The 24,425-nt window shown below is 37.6% G+C and overlaps 1 protein-coding gene across 2 annotated transcripts; it reads right to left on the reverse strand.

Moving 5' to 3' along the window:
- Positions 1 to 3,790: 3,790 nt before the first annotated feature.
- LOC126972523 (CLIP domain-containing serine protease HP8-like) lies at positions 3,791 to 20,595 on the reverse strand. 2 transcript variants are annotated; one of them, XM_050819340.1, is made up of 7 exons: positions 20,488 to 20,595; positions 14,112 to 14,270; positions 11,290 to 11,398; positions 10,385 to 10,566; positions 9,933 to 10,069; positions 8,468 to 8,599; positions 3,791 to 4,214 (listed from the first exon to the last, which is right to left on the reverse strand). In XM_050819340.1, the coding sequence occupies exons 1-7, from the start codon at positions 20,555 to 20,557 to the stop codon at positions 4,074 to 4,076; spliced, it is 930 nt and encodes a 309-aa protein (XP_050675297.1). In that variant the 5' UTR covers positions 20,558 to 20,595; the 3' UTR covers positions 3,791 to 4,073. The 2 variants fall into 2 exon arrangements, with proteins under 2 accessions (XP_050675297.1, XP_050675298.1); XM_050819341.1 differs by having other exon boundaries at positions 14,112 to 14,267; positions 20,488 to 20,592.
- Positions 20,596 to 24,425: the final 3,830 nt, after the last annotated feature.

Consider the following 24,425-nt stretch of genomic DNA (forward strand, 5'->3'; position numbering starts at 1 on the left):
GTGGGGTATCCGGAGGCCTACACCCGCCCTCCCAAATACAAATGGCAGCACGGACTCAAAATAGACTACTCCAGGACGGTACCAGGCTATGCAGCCCTGGAGAATCCGTCCCTGGGCGTTCACAATTAGGGCCTGTACCTAATAGTGGCTGCCCCGCGTATTCTGGAGGGGGCAAATCTGCGCTGACTCGGGGCAAACAGAGCAGGAGACTCAAACCTCCACACTCGCTGTGGACTTTTGCAACACCAGGGGGCTTCGCTCAAATTTAAATGCCGTCCACTTTCATCTGGAGACGGCGAAGCCGGCCCTGCTCTTTTTAACCGAGACACAGATATCCTCCCTGGCTGATTCATCTTACCTTTCATACCCGGGGTATAATTTGGAACACTCCTTTATACCACGGGCTGGCGTGTGCGTTTACGTCAGGGAGGATGTCTGTTCTCGACGCCTGAGTTTTCTTGAAGGACAGGACCTATGCATCATCTCGCTGCGTGTAGACTGCGATGACCATCCGCGAATCTACGCATGCCTGTATAGGTCCCATCGTGGTAACGCAGAGAATGACCGGCTCCTCGCACACATTCAAATGGCTACAAATTCCGTGTTGGAGCAGATCCCCACTGCAGAGATCGTTTTTCTTGGCGCCTAACACGGCCCCGATTCTTAGGCTGTCGCCGCGTTGGTTGGTCAGCAGAGTAGGACGAGATGCGGTGCTTTTTTGCATCCTACTAAATCAGCAATATTGCTATGCAGACGACAGCACAGGGTATGCTTCCTACACCGGCCGTGCCAACATGTCTCGAGATAGCGTCGGACCGGCGTCCACCACCGGACATTACGTGCAAAGTACCATACGCATCACGTAGACGTCTGGAATCCCACAACCGCGCGTTTTTCCGAAATTTCTTGCCTCGCACAGCCACTTTGTGGAATCAACTACCAGCAGCGGTGTTCCCGAACAGATACGACTTAGGTACCTTCAAGCAAAAAGCATACTCCCACCTTAAAGGCCGGCAACGCATTTCTTGACACATCTGTTGTTGCGGATGTCCAGGGGCGGTAGCCTCACCTCTCCCCATCCCTTGAGCCTCTTGCCCGTTTGCCCCCTCTCATATAAAAAAAACATGGAGGTAAGTATTTTAGTCCAAAATAAATAAATATAAAAAAACATCCTAGAAAACCATTAATAAAATAATACTCATAAAAAGTTTGATAATAAATATTGCGGCCGCCATCTTAGTGTAAATTGTGAATTATGTCCACGAATTTATTATAATCGATCTCACGGACTTATAATTTGAATACATACTAATTATAATAATAATATAACAATAAATCATTCTTATATATACCATACTAATTTATAGTTTAAAAAACGACAGCTGGAATTTTGTTAGAGCTGAATTGAAATAGCACGCAATACGCTGGCATTTTTAAAAAGATCGCGGAAACAACAACGTGACACTCGACTCGTATTGACCGCGAAAACCACTTAGGGGCCTCGTCGATGCGCATGTTTGTGTGAGTGTGTCATTTCGAACGTTTATAGGTAGTTTTCGTACTGGTACTTATGTCTACTGTGACCGAGTGGCGACAGTTGTTTCCATACAAATTAGGCGTGATGGCCAATCTAATTTACGAATAAAAAATATATAATCATAAGAATGTCTTTTACCTGTCTGTGGCAAATATCTATGTGTTCCGATTAAACATACATTATGTTAATACAAATTTTCATAAATTATTTTTTATTTTCGTTAATACAAAATTGTTATTCCAAAGAATAAACGAAACAGTTAAAAAGCAAACAGTTACACAATATAGCCCTGTAGTTAGAGACCTCATTGAGATCGGTCGCTATTCGACTGTTTAGGAGTTATTAGGGAACTTACAAACATACATTCTATTTTATATAATATATAGACAGAAGATTGAAATGATTTGTAAAACGATGAAAATGTAAATCTTGGTATAAAAGAGTGGCAATGAGTTTCTTGCTACTTCTTCTCATTAGCTCAACCCTTTACGAAGTAGCGGTAGATTCAATAAGACAAAATATTTTTTTTTACATTCATAAGTGTTATTTCCGTGACCTACATGAATAAAGTGATTTTGATTTGATTATTTATAACAGGTCAACAAGGCACCACAAGCAGTACTCGTTCACGAGTTGACGCATGGACCAGCCATCGCTCCCATTGCACATATGAATATATAATATATTGTACTATTGATAAAATATAATAATACACTAAAATATAAAACAAATGTTTCGTTTCGTTATCATACCTTTTACATATTCATTAAACTACCAGTGGTCTCCTTGAGCCCTTAAAAAGTTGAATAAATAATATTACAGTCAAAGGTCCTACTTGGAGCGAGCTGTTTTGAACGTGTGTCCTGTAACACCTACACAATGGCAAACATTTTTAAAAAAGTTTGACATTTCGCTTACCTATTTAAAAATAATTTATAATTATTAGGCATACTGTAACAAAATTATTAATATCTAATAAGTCAGAAGTGCCAACCCTGACTGTTCTTCCGGTACTCACATATTGATGGATGCCATATTATGAACTCTACCCCACCATACCACTTTCAGGCCATCGGCTGTGAACCATCTTTGAGGTCTTTAATTGGTATTCAGCCCGACATATGGTATAGGACCCATGTTTCAGGGCCTAAATATGTAATGTATTTACCTCCTCTAGAAAAAAAAGGGTCAATTAAAAAATAAAAGGCAATAACTACAAAATAAAAATATTTCTTAATTTCAAGCGATGATCACTATTGTATAATATAATAATACTCAATCATAAAAATATAATTAATAAGGTTCTTAATACAAATTGTTTGTGGTGTGTGTGTGGCTTTTAAATACACACATGATATACACACACACACACGTGGATATTGAGAGATGTACAGTTAGTGGTGTGCCAGATGTCGATAAATTAATAAATTAAGAGTCTCATTATGATCAACGATGAAAAACGATCGCGACATAATATGTTATTTAATAAAAGAGCTTTGTAGCTAATACAATACTTACTGATTAAGGCAAATGGTAAACAGAAAACATGCAAACAAGGTGTTTTTAGACAAGTTTTGTGGTGAAAATATAGGATTTGGAGCTATGAACACTACTTTATCCTATTACACATACCCTTAAGTCTTACTTGTAGGTTGCTAATGCTTATTGTTGATTAAAGTTAGCACTCCAGAGCTATTATGAACTACCAGTTTCCTTGCAGTTAAACAATTTTTTTCTCGGCATCATGCATTTGTTTAGTATACTACTATCATAAAAGTTGTTCTTATAGCTTTTACTTTTTTATTTAGGTACATTTATTCAGATTAGTCATCAATAATGAGGATCATAGGCAATTAAGTAGCTTGCGCCTGTTAAAATGTTACATTTTCGACCCAAGAATTTTGAAAATATTGGCTTGTAACAACATAGGAGCCGTGAACTCATATCGCTCAAGGTCGCCGGCATTTAGTGTCGCTTTAAATGTAATATTTTGATTTATATAGTTGAAACGAAAGAAGAAACGATAGAAAAATAATTTATTCTGCAACTTACTTAGGCCTAGTATAAATAAAGAGTTATTTTTAAATTAAGTATATTAAATTGCACAATTGGATTTGGTGATATGATCAGCGCAGGTCTTCCGGAGAACCCCAGGTATTCTAGCGGATATTTTAAGTCTTAAGACACATTACATCAAGGCATTGCCATACTAAAATAATATCATAATAAAATAGAAATAAAACAAAGATAACATAAAATTTCGTAACCTGATATAATTCAACAAAAGTTAGTATAATATATCTACTTAATTAAGAGCAATAAATTCAAAAGAAAAAAATATCACGAGTAAATCTGCTAATTCTGCTGTCACCGCTGTTAGATAAAGCAGTACATCTAATATTTACGCAATGTTTCCCGTCCATCATTCCGATTAATACTAAATCACTACTTACTCGCTGCTAGTCACCTGTGTTTAATATTTAACGCCGCTATAACTTCTAGTATCTTCTTATTTAGATTTCTATGATGTTAATATTTATAATATATTGTTCAGGATCCAATATATAAAGTACCTAACAGACGCATACACTCCGGGTCTCCTAATACCGCAGATTGTAGGACCGAATGATACAACTCCCATCAGATAGTCCTTGGGACCATCGACTGTGTCAAATACCTGCAATAAGACACAATAATAATAAATATATTTATTTATATCTATTAGGGTGGCTGACATACTATAGAGTTAAATGTAAAAGTTTACAAGTAAGGGCCATTTACGAGCCTTCACATGTAGAAAATCAACTTAAATTACAACGCTTCACACTTAAGTGTAAGTATGTATATATATATATCTTAATATATATAAATTACGTGACACGTTATTTGTCCGCGATGGATACCTAAACTAATGAACGGATTTTAATGGAGATTACTTCATGGAGTGCAGTTTGGTCCAACTTGAGAGATAGGTTAGTTTTTATTTCGGTTTGGGACCTATAATTATTTCTATTTTCAATTTGTTTTGTATGGACATATTTTCTACGAGAGAATTTAGTGACGCACGGTTTGACAGTTCCGCTGTGAAACAATTTCATTAACAACAGGGAGAATTTTTTGCGAATTAATTCTTGATGTTTTGAAATTCGTATAAAACAGTTTTTTTCATTATGTACAGCACAACGTCTGTCGGGTCAGCTAGTATATATATATATATGGTATATATTCTATTCATGACTTAGGACTAAATTTCTATTAGCCAAAATTCAGCAATTTGCACGTCAGACATATTACACTACACTTCTATTCGTTATATAATAAAATTGTACCCGTGCCGTGTTTTTTAAACACTGTTTATCAAGAAACAAATAATAATCTTTATACTTATGTTACCGACGGCATATAATACCTACACTTATGTACTTAATACACATTAATTTTCACATTTATCCTGGCACAGAATAAAGAGTATAGTAGTTGTTACTTGGGTGACTCAATCGACTTTAACCACCAAAACTTTAACTACAGTAAATTTATTGAATTAGACGATACTTTGCGGAAATCCATAATTATACAAATGATTTAAGTTTTCTTTAGTGTTAATTCCGCATATATATACATATATATACATATATATATATATAGACTCAGTCTCGTGCCAGATTTTGGCGAGACAACACGTCCTGAGGATGCCTCGTGTAGAGGCGAAACAGGTGTTGTGTTGTTTTTAAAAACAAATATTGGCGGAATTAACACTAACGATAACTTAAATCATTTGTACTTTAACTACAACCGACTTTCAGAACTATTAACAATGAAAGTCAAAACGTAACAATGATAATTCAAAAAGAAAGCAGTGAGTGCACGAAAATATCGCAACATGTACCTTTTTTTTTTATATGAGAGGGGGCAAACGGGCAAGAGGCTCGTGGGATGGGGAGAGGTGAGGCAACCGCCCATGGACATCCGCAACAACAGGTGTGTCAAGAAATGCGTTGCCGGCATTTAAGGTGGGAGTATGCTTTTTTCTTGAAGGTCCTTAAGTCGTATCTGTTCGGGGACCGCTGCCGGTAGTTGATTCCACAAAGTGGCTGTGCGAGGCAAGAAATTTCGAAGAAAACGCGCGGTTGTGGAATGCCAGACGTCTACGTGATGCGGATGGTACTTTGCACGTAATGTCCGATGGTGGAATTCGGCCGCTGGAATCAACCTGAACAGCTCCTCTGAGCACTCCCCGTGATAAATGCGGTAGAAGATGCAGAGAGAACCCACATATCTACGCGATGCTAGAGAATCAAGCCGATCGGAGATGACTTGATCGTCGATGATTCGAGCCCGGAGCACCCGCCCAGAGGTGAGAACAGTTCTCCATGTGAGGCCGAATTTGCGCCTTATAAAGTTGCAGGCGGTGGCTTTTAGTGAAGTACTGTCTCGCCTTACTGAGTACACCAAGCTTTTTAGAGGCCAGTTTGGCCTTCTCTTCCAAGTGACCACGGAACTGAACGTCGCTCAACATATCGACGAGAAGTATGCCAATATAGGCTGTGGCAGTTAGAGGAGTGATCTCGAATCGAGGGGATGCGACAAAGGGAGACTTTTTAGTGGTAAACGCACAAACTTGTGTCTTCTTGGGCTTCTTTGAATTGGAATAAATTTTGTCGGCCCCATTCCTCATTCGATTTCAGACAAAAGTTTGTTCCGGTTCTCGTCGACGCTATCGCGGGACATTTTGTCAAGGCCGGTGTAGGAAGCATACCCCGTGCTGTCGTCTGCATAGCAATGAATATTGCTGATTTGCAGCATATCATTGATATGCAGAAGAAACAGCGTAGGGGATAGCACACAGCCTTGCGGGACACCAGAGTTTATGGGTTTTAAGTCGGAGCATGCACCGTTGATAACAACCTTGATGCTCCGATCAGCCAAAAAGCTAGTGACCCATTTGCACAACTTCTCGGGAAGCCCATAGGATGGCAGTTTCGCTATAAGCGCTTTATGCCACACCCGATCAAAGGCCTTCGCTATGTCCAAACTCACCGCCAACGCCTCTCCCTTCGACTCAACCGCTTGCGCCCATTTATGGGTGAGGTACGCAAGAAGATCACCAGCTGAGCGACCCTGACGGAAACCGTACTGGCAGTCGCTGCCAGCTGGTGCCCCTCTAGGTATCCCAGCTGGCGGTTGATGATCGACTCCATTACTTTGGAGAAAATGGAGGTAATGGCAATGGGGCGGTAGTTGGACGGATCTGAGTGTACACCTTTCTTAGGGATCGGGTGCACTAAAGCCGCCTTCCATAATTTCGGGACTACGCTTGATGAGTAGGAGAGCCGGAAAAGACGGGTAAGGACCGGCTCCAGTTCCGGAGCACAAGTCCGCAGCACTATCGGGGGAATGCCATCGGGCCCGCTCGATTTGTGAATGTCCAAGGTGAGAAGCGCCTTAAGCACGGCATCATGCCGGATTTTTACCTTCGGCATATATGAATCGCACCGCGGAATATGCGGTGGTGGTTCACCAGAGGTTCATCCAGAGTCGAGTTGGACGCGAAGAGGGAGCCCAGGAGATCAGCTTTCTCTTTCGCGTCATGGGCCAGCGAGTTATCATCCCTGTGCAGTGGTGGAATGGCTGGCTGGCAGAAGTTTCCTTGGACAGCCTTGGCGAGCGACCAGAACGCACGAGTTCCCGAGGGAAGGCGTGCAAGTCTCTCGCCAATTCTGCCAATGTGCTTCGATTTCGCGTCAGCAATAACTCTTTTGAAGGACCTGGAGGCATGATTGAAGTGTTTTTTAAGTTCGCTGGAATTCACATCCTTAGATACCACCGCATTGACCCAAGCCTGATAGCACTCCTGCTTTCGGCGAGAGGCCATTTTGCAGGAGCAGTCAAACCATGGTTGGGACCTGCCACCGATAGGCACAGAGGAGGATGGAATGAAGAGTTCCATACCTTGCAGTACCACATCAGCAACAGCGTCAGCAGCGGCATCTGGATCTCCCAGCGAAAAACAGATCTGCCTCCATGGGTAGGATGCAAAAAAGCACCGCATCTCGTCCCACTCTGCTGACCTATAGTGACGTAACGGTAATGAAACAGCAAACCGTACTGATACAACAGGACTTGCGCGAGGGGGTGAAGGGGAAACGGGAGGGAGCTTCACGTTCCAGCGAGGTCCAGAGATAATGTGGCTGTTTAGTAATTTAAAAATCTTCCGACTTTATCGACGTTTTACTCTAGATGCGTTTTCTCCTATAGTTTGCCTACAACGTTAATTGCGTTAATTGAATTCACGCTTCAACGATATGATCGTTCAATGTTACCAATATTGTTTTACCAAATCAAAAATATTTTTGCTACTATTAAAAGCGTTAGGTATCTATGCTGTATTATATGAAGTTTTAAGTTGTCAACTAAACCAAACGTAGACCGTATTAATATTAGTACGATGCAATCCATTTGAAAAGAAAGAGAATATAACAAATATGAAAGGAAAAATAAAAGTAACCGGAAATTGATATAAACCGTTTTTTATCCTTAGCCCACTTCGCCTGTATATTATTTTTCCTTTCGTTTTTGTTATATTCTGTTCCTTTCCCAATGGGTTTCATCCTACTTTTATATTTTTTCAGTTTTTATCATTTTCAATGGCTTCAGCACTGGTCTATACGCATCTCCCAATAATTGACGTTCGATCTTGTTACGAGAATACGAAACACACGATTTACCTAAATCGGAACATAACTTCATGACAATCTGAACGGTCAATTTGTGTTAAAAGAATAAGAAATTACCTTTTTAATAAAGGTCTCTACAATCGTATTCTCATTTTGTTACAAGAATACTCTACAATACAGAATACACTAATACTACAGGACACTGCACATTCTGTTAGTTACACTACAACTAATGTTACAACAATATAGAACATACCTTCATTAAAGGCCCCCCTGAATCACCGCCGCAAGCATCTTTATTTAATTGTGCACCTGCACATATCGATGACTGTGCAAGCTTCAGCCCCTTCCTGAACACTTCGCAGGTGTCCGCTCTTACAACTGGAACCTGCTCGCAAAAATGACCAGTTTAAATAATTTGTCATTAAAGGTGGCTGCCCACTACAACGTTCTGTATCATAACTGTGCCATGGAAATGCCGTGGATGGAAACTATACTCACTAAAACGTATCGTGCTACTCTTGTTGATGATTTGTGTATTAATACGTATTAATCGTTGACAACACCATTCTAGCATTCAAATTCAAATATTTTTAAGTAAAAATAGGATTATAAATCACTTATTGAACATCAAAAACTACCCATTCGAAAAGTTTTGCTCTAGACCTGAAAAGAATGGGCGCATGAAACTCAGCGGGCGACTTCTATTTTTTTAACAAAATTTTAGAACATACAGGACACAGCCCGGTAGAATGGTTTGTGGGTAAGTAAGCAATATTGGGTAGAAAAAGGCCTATAGGTGTGAACACAGATGTGATAGAAGAATAACGTTAAGAAAACTAAAGGGATTATCTGGATGGAAGCAGCAGAAAACCAGGCCAATTGGCGCATTGTAAGATACACCAAACTTTTTGAGAATGGCTGAGTGAGAGAGATATTTACTTGTTACTACCAATACTCTTATAAATTAAAAAAAAGCATACATTTCAAATTAGAGAAATACTCAACCAAAATACTTTAAATATGACCAACAACAAAATTCTGGTTTCTGGGCAAAATCAAATGCCGTTGGTGTCTCGATTGTCCTAGTAACTACAATAAAACCAAAATCTACCAGAGGCGTGTAGAAATTGGAGCATAATTGATCTCAATAATGCTTTTAATACCCGTCAGTAATACCGTGCTTCTACAGGAAAACTCTAAAAACACAATAACACATAATATTATTAGGTTAAATACAAACGGCGTACTAAATCGTATGCATATTTAAAAACCGGTATCAGATTGTCAAACTTGGGGCTCATCAAACTAATCCCGAGCTGCTGACGTAAGTAACATTTTGGTACCAAGAAGGTTTGCAGTTTCATTTTTAACTTCATGTAGACCATACATGTCTGTTTTACTTGGCACACGATCCAAAAAAATTATGAGAGTTACACATATATGCAAAGGTTACCTCCAAAACATTGCTTTAAAATATTATACAAACGCCTAATGAATGAAAATGAACATCTAAGAGGTAAAAAAAAACATAATATTGTAATTTCCTTGCAATGCAAAGCTGAGTGAACTCGCTTCTCATTAAATGATTAAATATTTTTATGTGACGATTATCTTAATGAGAAATGGAGTTGTTTTAAACCGAGCCTGGTGTTATATTTGGTCTGCTACCTTCACGCCCCAGCCATCTCAATATAAAATAATTCTATCTCTAACATTACCGATACAAACTGCAGTATTTTTGCTCGTTCTTCAGTTGTCATATTCATTTTCCCCCAACCTGCCACAGTGAGTAGCTCTCCAATCTTCAGATCAGCTAGAAGTTGTTCCCGGGGCAAGCAGATTGGTGAAACATAATCTGAATAATGACAGCTAATAAATAAAGTAGAAGAAGGTATATTATTTTAATTAATGTAAATTTTTTATTTGTGAACCGAATTGAATGAAACAGAAACACTAAATATTACGCGGGTCTTGCCACCAAACATTAGTGAAAACCCCATGTATGTCGATTTAGCCTTGTACAGTCGAGGTACAGAAAAATCTGAATAACTGAGAAACATTCTGAGCACAATAATTTTCAGCATCGATTTTATTAGTACAAAGTGCATAAATATTTAATTTGTCTTTTATTCAAACTATTATTTAACTTAGCTAAAATGTTCATGCATACCACTGATTTGAACTGGTCTATCCAATAGTAGAATAGCTATGTCATTCTGAAATGGAGGGTTGTTGAAGTTCGGATGAAGGATTTTCCGTTTCACTTTCCGGTCTTGGTACGGTGGCGCACATACTGCTAATTGACAATCGGGATTTGTCTCCGTGTTATATTCTCCAATGCGAACCTTTGACCTGAAACCATTTAATTGGAGTCGTTTAATGGCAGTAATTGATTGATTGCGAAACAGTACCCCACTACTTTTATCAGGTCATCACTCCATCTTGTGTGGGGCCGTCCCATACTTCGTCTTCCTACCCCTGGTCGCCACTCGAGAACTTTCTGCACCCGTAAATTATCGGTTCTGTGAGCGATGTGACCAGCCCATTGCCACTACAACTTAGTAATTATTAAATCTGTCGTAAAATTCCTCCTATCACGAATATGTTCATAAACGGATTATTTCACGCACAGAAACTGCTAGAATCGCACTTTCCATAGCTCGTATATGAGCGACGTTAAACGGAATATAGATATAGGATTTAGATTTATAATAGCAGTAGTGCACAAAACATTATTCCCTGATTCAGTGAACGTGTAAGTTGATCGAGGCAGGAGGTATACATTCCACGTAGTTCAAAAATGTACGCACCAAAAAATTTCGGTGAAGAAAATCAAGAATAAAAGAGTTGGATGGGTTACTTCAAATGCAAGAAATTAGGGATAAATTCTGAAGAGTGGCAAATGGAGGTCCATAAAATCAGTTAAAAACTCCTCTAATAGACAAGGGTTGATGTGGAATTTGTGGACTCTGGCTTTGGAGCCAAATTATATTGCTCGTTGATCCACGATATACTGGTACGTTTGCTGATAATTCCCCATTTGCTGCCAATAAGAAGAAATTAGTTAACACTTACAGCTTATATCCTTCTGAAGCAGTCTGAACACAATGAGCTGCTGTTATCACATGCCGATCTGTTATAAGAGCTCCTCCACATAACCAATCCAATTCATGTTCTGGGTCCGCTACAATAATAAAATCGAATGATTCACTATAATGTGGTATCTGCCCGATATTCTACCACATTGATGTAATATTATGCCACTTTGGAGTTGATAGTCGTTGTAATTCAGGTGAGTGAACTTGGATCTAATAAAAGTATCTAGACTCTTAAGGGCCAAGATAGTTTTTTAAATTATGAAATAGCGGCTCAGCGACCTAATGTTATGACATGATATTGAAATGTATATTTTTATAAAAACAAGCCAGCCAATTTAAATTTGCAATCAAAAATAAATTCAGCCCTGACCTGTATAAATACCACTGCACAGGCTGTTCCATATGTTTGACGGCAAATTTTTGTGCCTATTTGAAGCGCCACTAGCGAGCGTCCCGAGAACAAATTTTGACGTATAATACTAATGGCTGCGAAGGAACCCTAAATACTCTGAAATATTTTTGCATTTTGAATTAATTTCGGTAGTTTTCCGTGCTATTTATACTTCAATAATCAACGTAATAAAGTACACATTTTTTTTTGCAAATAGTTTCCCACCATCTATCGATGTTTGCTGAGGTTGTTATCATTGTAATGTTTTTTGGTTTCTATTGTATTATTTAATGTTAATGCATGATTAGTTTAAGATTGATTTGCTGGTTGGCATATATTATTCCTGTTTATTTTGTAACTGTCGCATTTGGTCTCCTGTAATGACAGTTGCTATATGTGGTAAATAAATAAATAAAATCACTAGTTTTAGTACAGCAGACTCTCGCTACATGGCCAGCATCGCTAAGATGGCGAATGTTAAACAGGCACAAAGAACTTTGACAACCGCCAGACCAGTGGTATATAGTAGAGGTCAGTGAAATTTTGTCATCATAACCTTTTTGAACCAAGTATCTGTATTTTTGATGTTTCATCTCATCTGAAAGGATACCTCGTGGAGATAAGTAAGTAAATCTTTTCATCTATACTAATATTATAAAGCTGCAGTGTTTGTTTGTTTGTTTGAACGCGCTAATCTCTGGTACTACTGGTCCGATTTGAATGATTCTTTCAGTGTTGGGTACTCCATTTATCGAGGAAGGCTATAGGCTTTTTTTTTTCAAAATTAGGGATCCGTAATAAAATTGCTATTTTGTAACACAAGGTGTAAAATCGAAAACCTATTTTTGCGTGCGCTGCAAAAACTATTGACAATAGAACAAAATGATGTACAGGCTATAATATAGGCAATATTTTATTACTTATAAAACTATCGCGTGAATTATACTTTATATGGCAAAACAACGTTTGCCGGGTCAGCTAGTATCATTATAAACATCACATGGTAATAACAACGAAGTCCGGTATTGCTTATAGTTTTAGAAATTTTATATTTTATGTCCAAGCAATTTATGCAGTAATTGAAGAACCATCAAACTATTTTCGGTTTATATTGTTAAATTTAGCCTAACTTGTGTGTAATTTTAGCACGTTGGGTGTTTATTTTAATTTTGTTTTAAACCATGAATTACGGCGCTATAGAATATTATCTATCTTAATCTAGACCTATCCGACTTTGAAGTTGATGAAGACAAGAATGATATTGTTGACCTGGATCACGACCTCAGGACCGTAATGGTCAGTTGGATAACTCAGCCGAATTATCCTCTATATTCTAAATATTTTAAAGCCGAGCTTTCAGCTCTCAGTATCATTATCCTGCTATTTCTAATTCAACATGTGTTACGAGGCTAGAGGTATAATGTGATGTCAAAATGGTTTCATATAACACTCACGAAGGCTCTTTAATTTGGAGTAAATAGTGAAAACCACTTGGAACATGTACTATTAGTTGTAGTAGTGCTATTACACGAGATAGCTTACATCCAGCGTAATAATTATGAAATTAAAAAATGTCATTCGTACAAAATGATGTGATAAACAAAAAAATAAACTTACCTAGATTAAAAATTTTTTTCTGAACCAAAGACATTTTGCTATTCGTATGTTTTGGTTACTACAAAATTTTAGCTGGTACAAGAGGTTTGGAATCGTTGTAAGAAACTACACTTTGTGAAATCAACTACATATTGAGCATAATCCCCACATAAAGTCCGGATCACAGGTGATGTGATCCGGACAGGTGTGTCAAAGTCTAAGAAAAATATTTTTGACCTGAGCTTTGGAGTAGCGGATGTTCCATGAACGGTGCTTCACCACTTCCTATCTCATGAGCCTCTTCCCGCTTGAATGCATAAAAAATTGGTTAAGTTGAGCAAGTCGTGCACCCGATTTAATGTAGGCTCTTCTTCCCATAACTGTCATTATGTGGAAATTCAGTCAGAGAGTAAGACTCTTCCGATTCAAAATTGCTATGCATATTCGAGATGTCGCTGTCACTGAGGGGTGTCGCTGGTCGAGTGCTCAGCGAAAAATTTAAATCCTAGGGATACAGGCACCTCTCTACCCTCGTGATATTTCGTTAACTTTTCTGAGCCAAAATCCCTCTAGCCCCATTCTGGGCTCACATGATGTTCTAAACATGTCAGTGACTTTGCTCCGGGCTCCGAATAGGGTGTACGAGTCGTAGTAATAATAAAAGAAACGAATATAATCAACGGATGTAATTTTATTTCCACCATTTTTGGACACAATTATTATGTTGTTTGGAGCACTTATTAACAGCACTGCTTCTTAAAAAATAAAAACTTCTTTAAACTTTAGAAATTAATTATTTATAAAACACTTACCTGTGTAACCGATTCTAACAATCCAAGGGTATTGACCTAAGGCTGCATTTACACCTCCGATGATACGGTCTGATACACTAAAACCGCAATCGAAAGTGTCCAAATAATTCCAAGCTGGATGGTTTTGGACTTCACTCCAAGTCCACGGCAGCCCATCTACTGAAACATACAAACATTCAGCCGTGCTGGGGTTATTAAATACTCTTTGATCAGATCTCTTTTGTCATTCTTGGCATACCATAGTTTCTTTGCGTTTGCCTGCCGCCATGTCGGCACAGATGATAAAAAAAATTTGGCGGCAAATTTGTTATTTACATACCTACTTAATAAATATAAATTTAATAATAATTAAAGTGAGTTCCAACGTTTTATAGAGCTAAATGGAGATTGATTGTACTCCACCAGATTTAAGATCAGAAGCCAAATTGGCAATGGAAAACCTGCTTCCAGCGAAGTCAAAAGAGAAATACATGAAAGTACATGAACATTTTATGAGCTGGAAAAACGAGAAAAAAGTGAACATTTTCTCCGTAACAGTATTTTTGGCGTATTTTAATGAGATTGCTAAAAAGCCATCAACATTATGGGCAATTTATTACATGCTGAAATGTACAGTTAATGGTAAAAACGGCGTTAACTTGAAAAATTATGGGAATTTAACTACATTTCTTAAATGATAATCGAACGGATTGAAAAGCAGGAAATCGAAAATGTTTACTGGCGAAAACATAAAACAATGTGTAAGTAAAGCCCCAGATGATATATATTTAGCCACAAAGGTAAATTAAATTTAATATATAATATAAAAAGTGTGTTTTATTTCCCTGCATTCTTTTGAGAAAAGCACTATAGGTACATGCCTCGGCGGGAAATGGCAATTGCCTGTCTCGTATTTAGTGAAGTCCTGCAATTGCCTATTTCCCGGCCTTTGCAACAATGTACTAACTATTATGCAACATGTTGTATAATAAGGATCAAAAGACACGAGTGGAAAGAGGCGTGGGCTACACGAGTGCCGTCATTCATTGACGTCACGAGCGTTTTATTGTGCTAGTTATACAACGTGTCGCATACAATACTTTTTCTACGAGTAGGTTATTCTAAAATCTAAATAAAATAAAATTAACCAAACAATGTTTACAATTTTTCGAGTTGTAATTTTTTTTATTTTTCCTTCAAGGAATGGTAAAGGTACATCCGTACAGCCAACGTGGGAAAATTGAAAATTACAAAATATACTTAGCAGCAAATTATAAAAACAAGTTTTTTTCTTAGTTTGAAATTGAAAATTTTTGATCTAATGATTTAAACATGATATAATATTATGTGTAGGTAATATAGTATACCTAATATTCCTTTGAACCTACCATAACTAACCTAGATTTAGTTTTCTGTGGCACCAAAACTGTGCCTTTTCGGCGACATTAAAGTACGGTAAACAATGATTTTTTAGGCCATAGACTTTTTCAAAATCTCAAAAAAGTATGTACTTATATGACTCATCGTGGCTAAATAATTGACAGAAAAATTGCAGACTAAGTTAAGTTAAGTTAGAGTATACCTATACACATCAACGTATTAGTTTTGTGATTGGGAATAGAGTTAGTTTTACAATTACGAAGCATAATGCGACTAAGTGCCGCACACTGGCGAATTGTGCTGATGCATTATTATTGGAACATTAATTAGTTGTCAAATGCATTAGCAGAGTGCGCTAAGTTCAGTGTTGAAAAAATATATTTTCATCTATCTAATACATAAAATTCTCGTGTCATGGTGTTAAACTTCGAACTCCTCCGAAACGGCTTGACCGATTCTCATGAAATTTTGAGTGCATATTGGGTAGGTCTGTGAATCGGACAACATCTATTTTTCATCCCCCTAAATGTTAATGGTGGTCCACACGAATTTTTTAAATTTTTTTGAAATTTTTTTTTAAATTTGTTTGATTATGAGTCAGCATTAAAAAATATGTGCATACAACTTCAATTTTCACCCATCTACGATCAACAGTTACTTTTGTATCGCGATTTTAATATCGGCAGCTAGTATAATATAAAAATCCTTTTGTTATGTTGACAAAAGTATATTTCTGTAAAATAAATAATATGTTTATACTTTCGAATTTTAAAATGAAATTATATTCACATTTTAAATGTGGAATATAAAAAAAAATACTCAATGTTTGTACTTTCATCTATACTTATTTTTTTGAAACAGTCTGAATTTCTTAACTTTTATTATTTCCAAAAAAACTACGACGAAACGAAGAAACATATTTTAACAACAATCAATTTACGTATTACTTACCTACTAACGGTAAAATGAATTATGTAAATAAAATTTCGATTAATGGCAGTATGATTTCCTGCCACTGAGTTGGTAAAGTACCAAAGCAGTACTTTTCAGAGTGCTCGATTGTGCGAAGCGTTGCTGAAGTTGGCACATTTAACGTTGAGCATTATGCCGCATAATGGCCTTTAATGCTGTAATTATAAAACTACCGAAGTGACCGTCATCAGGCCATTTACTTAATCAAGTTGTTAAAAATTTACAAAAAAAAAATGTAAAGAAATTCAAAGTAATTGTAAAAAATGGCCATCCAATTAAACGATAAGTAAATATTATTATTGTTACAAAGTTTTATTACAAAAAGAGAATAGATAAGTTTCTTGCGCCCTTTTTTCTGAGGTTTCAGGCGTAGATTTTCAAATCAACATATCGTTTTAAAAACTTATTTTGAATAAACATTTATGAAACTATGTGAATAAAAGCTTTTTTTTAATTCAGTTCAACTTTAAAGATGATTGCCGAGGCGGGCGTGAATTGTTTTATCCTACCTATGATGCGAAAACATATTCTAAATGTTATAAAAGTGAGGGGCAGCCGCAACAGTATTCTAACCCCCTTATTCATAATAGTCTTCTAACTTAAAGCATTGCTAATTCTCACTCTGTCTTCTTCTATTGACCTAAGTCAGAATGAGAAAAAACACTCCTTAGCGACTGTTCAAAGTTAGCGGACCATTATGAATAAGGGGGTAAATCTATTCGCAAGCCTATTTGACTGTCAGTATGTGAACCATTGTAATATGGTTCACATACTCAATTAAATATACAAGTTTAATGTTAATATTATAATTATTAATTGTTTGTATTATAATTTTAATTCAATTATAAAGTCAATTACAATGGCTTTACCTGCAATATTAATTCTATTGTTATTTTATTATATTCATTTTCAATAAACGTAATGATAGTTTTATTATAATCATTGTATTGTTATAAGATGTGTTTTGTTTGAGAAAATGATTTCCACATCACGTTCAAAATCAATTATTTTCTCTGTTTATCGACAAATTTTCTCCAGCCTTCTGTAGTTAGTTCTCAATTTCTCGCCAAAACTTCTGGCGCCATATACAGGTTGTATGTTGCCAAAAACATCCCAGGAGTTTTTAGCCTAAAAATGTAACATCAATGATTTTGTTTATATTCAATTATTTCTAGTTAATTTGTTTTATTATAGCCACAATGTGGTTTTCCATTACTTCAGGAGTATCCCATCAGTGTTTAAAAACAGTTTAATAGAACAAAAATTGTTTAGGTTAGGATTCGCCTTCTTTTATTAATATTACGAGTACACTCATCATGTATTTTAGCCGAAAAGAGATAAGCAATTATACAATTCTAACTTCGATAAAACCAATAATGTTGTGCGCCCTACCTTACAAAGCAAACCTTATCAAGTGTGAAATATGATCATGTAGTTGGTCCTACTTTAACAGGCTAATGTAATCAAAATTATGATATTTGTCAGAGGTGCCAGCCTTATCACCCACGCAGTGATCGCTGGCCAGGATCCTCTGCCGCCACCGCACTGCCTCTCCCACTTGTGCTTTTCGTGAAATTTATATGAAAATAAATAAGTAGAACTTATAGATTTTTACATACTTTGACGATAGCGTTATGTGTAAATAAGATAATCCAGTAACAGACATAATATAGGGATATACGATAACTGAGCTCGTCACAACAAAAAGGAATAATAACGATTGAAAACAGGAAAACAGTGAAAACAGTAAAGACATATAACTAATGACGTTACTGTTTACTGATATTCTGTTCTCTAAATCGTTTTCAAGTATCCTTATAAACAATATTACATCATGATTGTACATCATGGTCTTACGCGAAACAACGTAATAAAACACCGCATAAAATATGTCATGAATTGTATATAATTTTAAAATACTGTGTGGCCAGACAGCTCGTCTTAAAGAGGTAGCATTGGCTGTAGCCTTTCTCATATTTAAGAATTATAAAACAATTTGTCTTGCGCGGTATCGCGGGCCAGACAAATCCCAAAGTGATACGGACATCAGCAGCTGTGGTTAGAACTCATGTGAAAAAGCTTAAAGTTAAAAATCAGGGTTTGTGATACAGATGCCAGTACCGGAGATGCTGTATACACGCGCTATACAGGTCTTTTCCGGGAAATATTCGACAAGAAAAAACTTTTACCGAACCCTCTCTTCAGAAAGGTCTCGTATTGGAGCAAAATGAACCTCAAGTACCTAAAGAAAACTCAATATTGCACGTTGAGGACAAAACAAAAACATTTGCCGTATCACCGCACTTCAAAAACACTTCCGTTATCGCCTCGCCTATAGTCCAACATGGGTGGTCCCGCCCCTCTGTCACCCCGTGGGATGGTCGCGCACGAAGTTGTCGGACTATAGTATCGAAATACTGCAGCGACTCGAAATATTAAAGGATTAAACGACACTTCACTGATTTTTAAAGCGAAAAGAAACCAAGCTATGTATGACGAAGCGAACGATATTTTATCTGACATCGTGTACTGGTTTAGCGCTAATAACCTATTGTTAAATAGCAAGAAATCTAAATTCATTAAATTTACCGCACCAAATGTCAAAAATGTAAATGCAAATGTTTTGTTAAATGGAGAGGTGATAGAACCGGTGGAATCTGCTATATTTCTTGGCATAACTCTAGATTCCAAATTACAATTGAAGGATTGGCGAACAGACTTAGTTCTGCAGCATACGCGGTTAAAAAAATTAGACAATTAACTGACATAGATACGGCGCGACTAGTATACTTTAGTTATTTCCATAGTATTATGTCCTATGGTATATTGCTATGGGGCAACGCTGCCGATATTAATACAATATTTGTGCTGCAGAAGAGGGCTATTCGCGCTATTTATAACCTAGGCGAATCATTGAGAGCAAAATTCAAAGAAATTAACATCTTGACTGTTGCTTCTCAATATATTCTTGATAATGTAATGTATGTTCATAGGCACATAAGTGAATTTGCCAGAAACTGTCATAACCATAATGTTAACACCAGGAACAGACATAAACTGATGATGCCTACTACTCGGCTAAGTCGAGTTAGTAAGTCTTTTGTGGGGCGATGTATATGCTTTTACAACAAGATCCCAGAAAATGTTCAAAACAAAGGTGTTACGTTATTCAAAAGAATTGTTAAAAAACGTTTGTGTGGTAAAGGTTACTATAACATAAATGACTTTCTTAATGATACCACAGATTGGGAATGGAGCGACCGCCCTCAGGCTATTAAATAATAAGTTTAATTGTACAATTTTGAATTTGAATTTGAATTGCCAATTCGGCGGTCATCCGGAAGACAACGCCAAATTTACCACACATATATAATTTTTAGACTTATTCAAAGTTTATAATGTAAGGAATTGTTAGAACGGCTCATGGGTTCTACTGTCTTGGTGTTCCACACGGCGATAAAGGCCTTCATTACTGTTACTGCCTTCTTAGAAACGAGACGTTGGTATGATTTACCTGATGTGTCACTTTTTATTTTGTAACACGATTAAGTAGTTCCTAGTAAAATGTTTAACTGAACAATATTTAAGTAACAGGTAAGTATATATTTTAATTTTATTTTTCTCACTTCTAAGATTCTAAATTTTGAAATTTGCTGTAGTATCGACCTGATCCCTGCCGCTAAACTCCACGGGCCGGCAACACTCCTGTGATTTTCTGGTGTTGCAAAAGAGTGTGGGTGGTGATCACTTAACATCGGCTGACACACATTGTACACTCATTTGTCCTCCTCTTCCATAAAAACGACTATGCTTTGGATCACACGACTGAAAGAAACAAAATATTAATTTATTAATTAATGTTTAATAATCTCTGCGTTCATTCGTAACGTTTTCGTCACACAATTACAAGCTTACTCCCCAAATCAAGAAATCACAGTTCGCATAACGCTAGTGTTGTTGTTCGTAACACTATCGTCACGCATTCAACATTAGTCCCTAAGTGAAGCGTGCGTAAAGAAGTTTTACTTCAAATAAAATATCTCACCATCCAAAGAATGAGAGATGGTGGCGAACACTGAACACAGGAAGCAGCACACAATATGTAGAGCGACCATCACTTTATACAAACGTTTTGTGTCCACCAAGGTGAGCTCGAAACTGCATTTTAATTTAATCAAGTGCAATGCAAACTGATTAGAAATGGTCTATTTCCATTCACAACGGTTGAATTTATTTGTTATCGTGTATTATAACAATAGTTAAAATATTTGCTGAAGTAATAGGTTATTATCAATACACTACTTACAGTATCTAAATTACGAGCTATGCAAATGCAATATGATCAATTTCCAAGCACGTTTTTTATTTGGATAACATTTATAGTAAAAACGAATAAACTGTCTAGTGTACCAATTTTCGTAAAAGGCATAAAAGACATTTATTTTCTAAAAATTGGTTGTCACTTGAATCACTACTACCGCTTCGGAAACAAATGGCGCTGTAAAAGAGAAAAAAGGGCGAAAGAAACTCTCCCAGCATTCTTTGAGCGCTCTTTTTAATAAAGTCTACAATATTGAACTGTCGTTGTAATTGCTATAAAATAATCGGCATTAGGCGCTATCCCGGTACATGTTAGAACGACATTTCTTCAGCATATCATTGATACGCAGAAGAAACAGTTTAGGGGATAGCATGCAGCCTTGCGGGACCCCAAAGTTTATGGCTTTTATGTCGGAGCATGCACCGTTGATAACACCTTGATACTCTGATCGGCCAAAAAGCTAGAGACCCATTTGCACAAGACGTTGGGAAGCCCATAGGATGGCAGTTTCACTATAAGCGCTTTATGCCACACCGGATAGCCTTCGCTATGTCCTAGCTCACCGCCAGCGCTTCTACTTTCGACTCAACAGCTTGCGCCCATTTATGAGCGAGGTACGCAAGAAGAAACCGTACTGACAGTCGCTGATCAGCTGGTGCTCCTCTAGGGATGCCAAGAGCTGGTGGTTGATGATTGACTCCATTACTTTGTAGAAATCCCAGCTTACACCTTTCTTAGGGATCAGGTGCACTAAATCCGACTAATAATTTCGGGACTACACCTGATCCGAGAGCCGGAAAAGACGGGAAAGGATCGGCACCAAGTCCGGAGAACATGTCCGCAGCACAATAACAATTGCAATATTTATTTTTTATCATAATATAGGTATTATATATTTTCAAACTATAGGCTGTTATAGCAATTCCCCTGCATTGGCTCTAAGATGCAATTATAAGGGTGTACGTGACGTCAGCAAGCAGTCGTCAGAATACTAACGGTTCTTTTAATAGGTGATTTTTGAAGCGCATGCGTCACTTTATCGTCTTAAGATGGCGGCCGTTCCCCATATTATCGCACGTATTATAGGAAGGAATCACGCATAATATTTTATATTTATTTTATAACATTCTACAGCTACAGACACAAATTAATATAGCTTTACGAGACCACGAACGTAGTACTAAAAATATTTGTGTAAGTAGTAAATAAACTTTTAAAATATACTTCTTAGCCACAACATAATATTATGGATTGTGCAGAAGTAAGCAGAAGGAACTTTGTTTATGGTAGATCCAGAGATTAGATCATTCAAATAAAAAAAATCATTTCAGCTTATAATATTAACATTAATTTGCCTTTATTTTCAGTTCATTAGTACTATCGTATAATTAGACACAGCAAGCAATTCAATCAATTAGTTCAACGTTTGGCATTAATTAATTTCTAAGAATAATTACTTAACAAATAAAATTTTGAAACAAAAATTTATGAACGATGCGGGACTTGAACCGAACGCGAGAGGTCGTGGGTATTAATCCTAGAAGTGAGGTTTATCACTTTAAAAACATAACAATAATTAATTTTTATGAATATTTATTTAGGCTACCTGATGTGAAGTGATTACTTACATGCTCTCTTGCTGGCGAGGTTATCTATCGATGTATTAATTTTTGTCACCGAATCTCACTTGTTTTAATGAGCCAATTTTTGTGTGGCTAAATATATTTATTTAAGTGAATTAGTTACGAAAATTTATTGAAGTAGGCGTTACTTTGCGGAAATCCATAAATATCATATGTTTTGAGTTTTCTTTAGTGTTAATTCCGTCAACATTTGTCTTCTAACAATTACTTTGAATTGAATTACTTATCCTGGTTATCTAAATATTTTTTGGCAAACTCACGGGAAAATCATTTATGTGTTAGCGGTGGAACTCTGTGAACAGGCGCTGAGGGAACTCGGTGAGGGCATTTTGTGTTGCTTTTTGAGATAAAAAAATAATGTTGATATATATAATTGACGTCTGTGTTCATTTGAAGATATTTATCATGAAGTTCTCTTTATAGACATAGATATATCAGCAGCAATGTAAAAAAAATATTCAGTTTCGGTTACATATTATTATATTGAATTTAGAACCCGATTGAGACAGTGACAGTTGTCATACGACTAAGGAGAAAAGTGTGCTTACAATGTCTTTAAGTACACTTTTGCCGTTCCGCTGTCAGTCGGCGAATATTATCTATATCCTTATATGTGTATAGAATGTCATTGATTCATCATCATCATCATCACCAGTCGGAAGTCATCCACTGCTGGAGAAAGGCCTCCCCCAAAGATCTCCACGACGATCGGTCCTGCGCTGCCCGCGTCCTATGTATTTCGGCGATCTTGGCCAAATCGTCGGTCCATCTCGTTGGGGGCATACCAAAGAGGGGGCAAACGGGCAAGAGGCTCACGGGATGGGGAGAGGTGAGGCAACCGCCCATGGACATCCGCAACAACAGGTGTGTCAAGAAATGCGTTGCCGGCCTTTAAGGTGGGAGTATGCTTTTTTCTTGAAGGTCCCAAAGTCGTATCTGTTCGGGAAGACCGCTGCCGGTAGTTGATTCCACAACGTGGCTGTGCGAGGCAAGAAATTTCGAAGAAAAGGCGCGGTTGTGGAATGCCAGACGTCTACGTGATGCGGATGGTACTTTGCACGTAATGTCCGATGGTGGAATTCGGCCGCTGGAATCAACCCGAACAGCTCCTCTGAGCACTCCCCGTGATAAATGCGGTAGAAGATGCAGAGATATATCGACGCCAAGTATGCCAATACAGGCTGTGGCAGTTAGAGGAGTAATCTCGAATCGAGGGGATACAACAAAGGGAGACTTTTTAGTGGTGAACGCACAAACTTGTGTCTTCTTGGGGTTGAATTAGACTAAATTTTGTCGGCCCCATTCCGAGACTTTGCAAAGCATAGTCTCGATTTCAGACACAAGTTTGATCCGGTTCTCGTCAACGCTATCCCGGGACATGTTGGCACGGCCAGTGGAGGAATCATACCCCGTGCTGTCGTCTGCATAGCAATGAATATTGCTGATTTGCAGAATATCATTGATATGCAGAAGAAACAGCGTAGGGGATAGCACACAACCTTGCGGGACACCAGAATTTATGGGTTTTAAGTCGGAGCATGCACCGTTGATAACAACCTTGATGCTCCGATCAGCCAAAAAGCTAGTGACCCATTTGCACAACTTCTCGGGAAGCCCATAAGATGGCAGTTTCGCTATAAGCGCTTTATGCCACACCCGATCAAAGGCCTTCGCTATGTCCAAACTCACCGCCAACGCCTCTCCCTTCGACTCAACCGCTTGCGCCCATTTATGGGTGAGGTACGCAATAAGATCACCAGCTGAGCGACCCTGACGGAAACCGTACTGGCAGTCGCTGATCAGCTGGTGCCCCTCTAGGTATCCCAAGAGCTGGCGGTTGATGATCGACTCCATTACTTTGGAGAAAATGGAGGTATCAAGAAAACTCAGGCGTCGAGAACAGACATCCTCCCTGACGTAAACGCACACGCCAGCCCGTGGTATAAAGGAGTGTTCCAAATTATACCCCGGGTAGGAAAGGTAAGATGAATCAGCCAGGGAGGATATCTGTGTCTCGGT

The sequence above is a fragment of the Leptidea sinapis genome, chromosome 26 (assembly GCF_905404315.1).
Source record: "Leptidea sinapis chromosome 26, ilLepSina1.1, whole genome shotgun sequence".
In the NCBI taxonomy this organism is placed as follows: domain Eukaryota; kingdom Metazoa; phylum Arthropoda; class Insecta; order Lepidoptera; family Pieridae; genus Leptidea; species Leptidea sinapis.

Bases quoted from the DNA above. Each gene is read 5' to 3' on its own strand.
- LOC126972523 (XM_050819340.1), bottom strand. From the start codon at position 20,557: ATGGTCGCTCTACATATTGTGTGCTGCTTCCTGTGTTCAGTGTTCGCC. The intron at 10,070-10,384 runs GTATGCATGAAC...GTCATTATTCAG, and splicing joins TAGACCAGTTCAAATCAGTG to ATTATGTTTCACCAATCTGC. The intron at 8,600-9,932 runs GTAATGTTAGAG...TTTTGCGAGCAG, and splicing joins AAATACTGCAGTTTGTATCG to GTTCCAGTTGTAAGAGCGGA.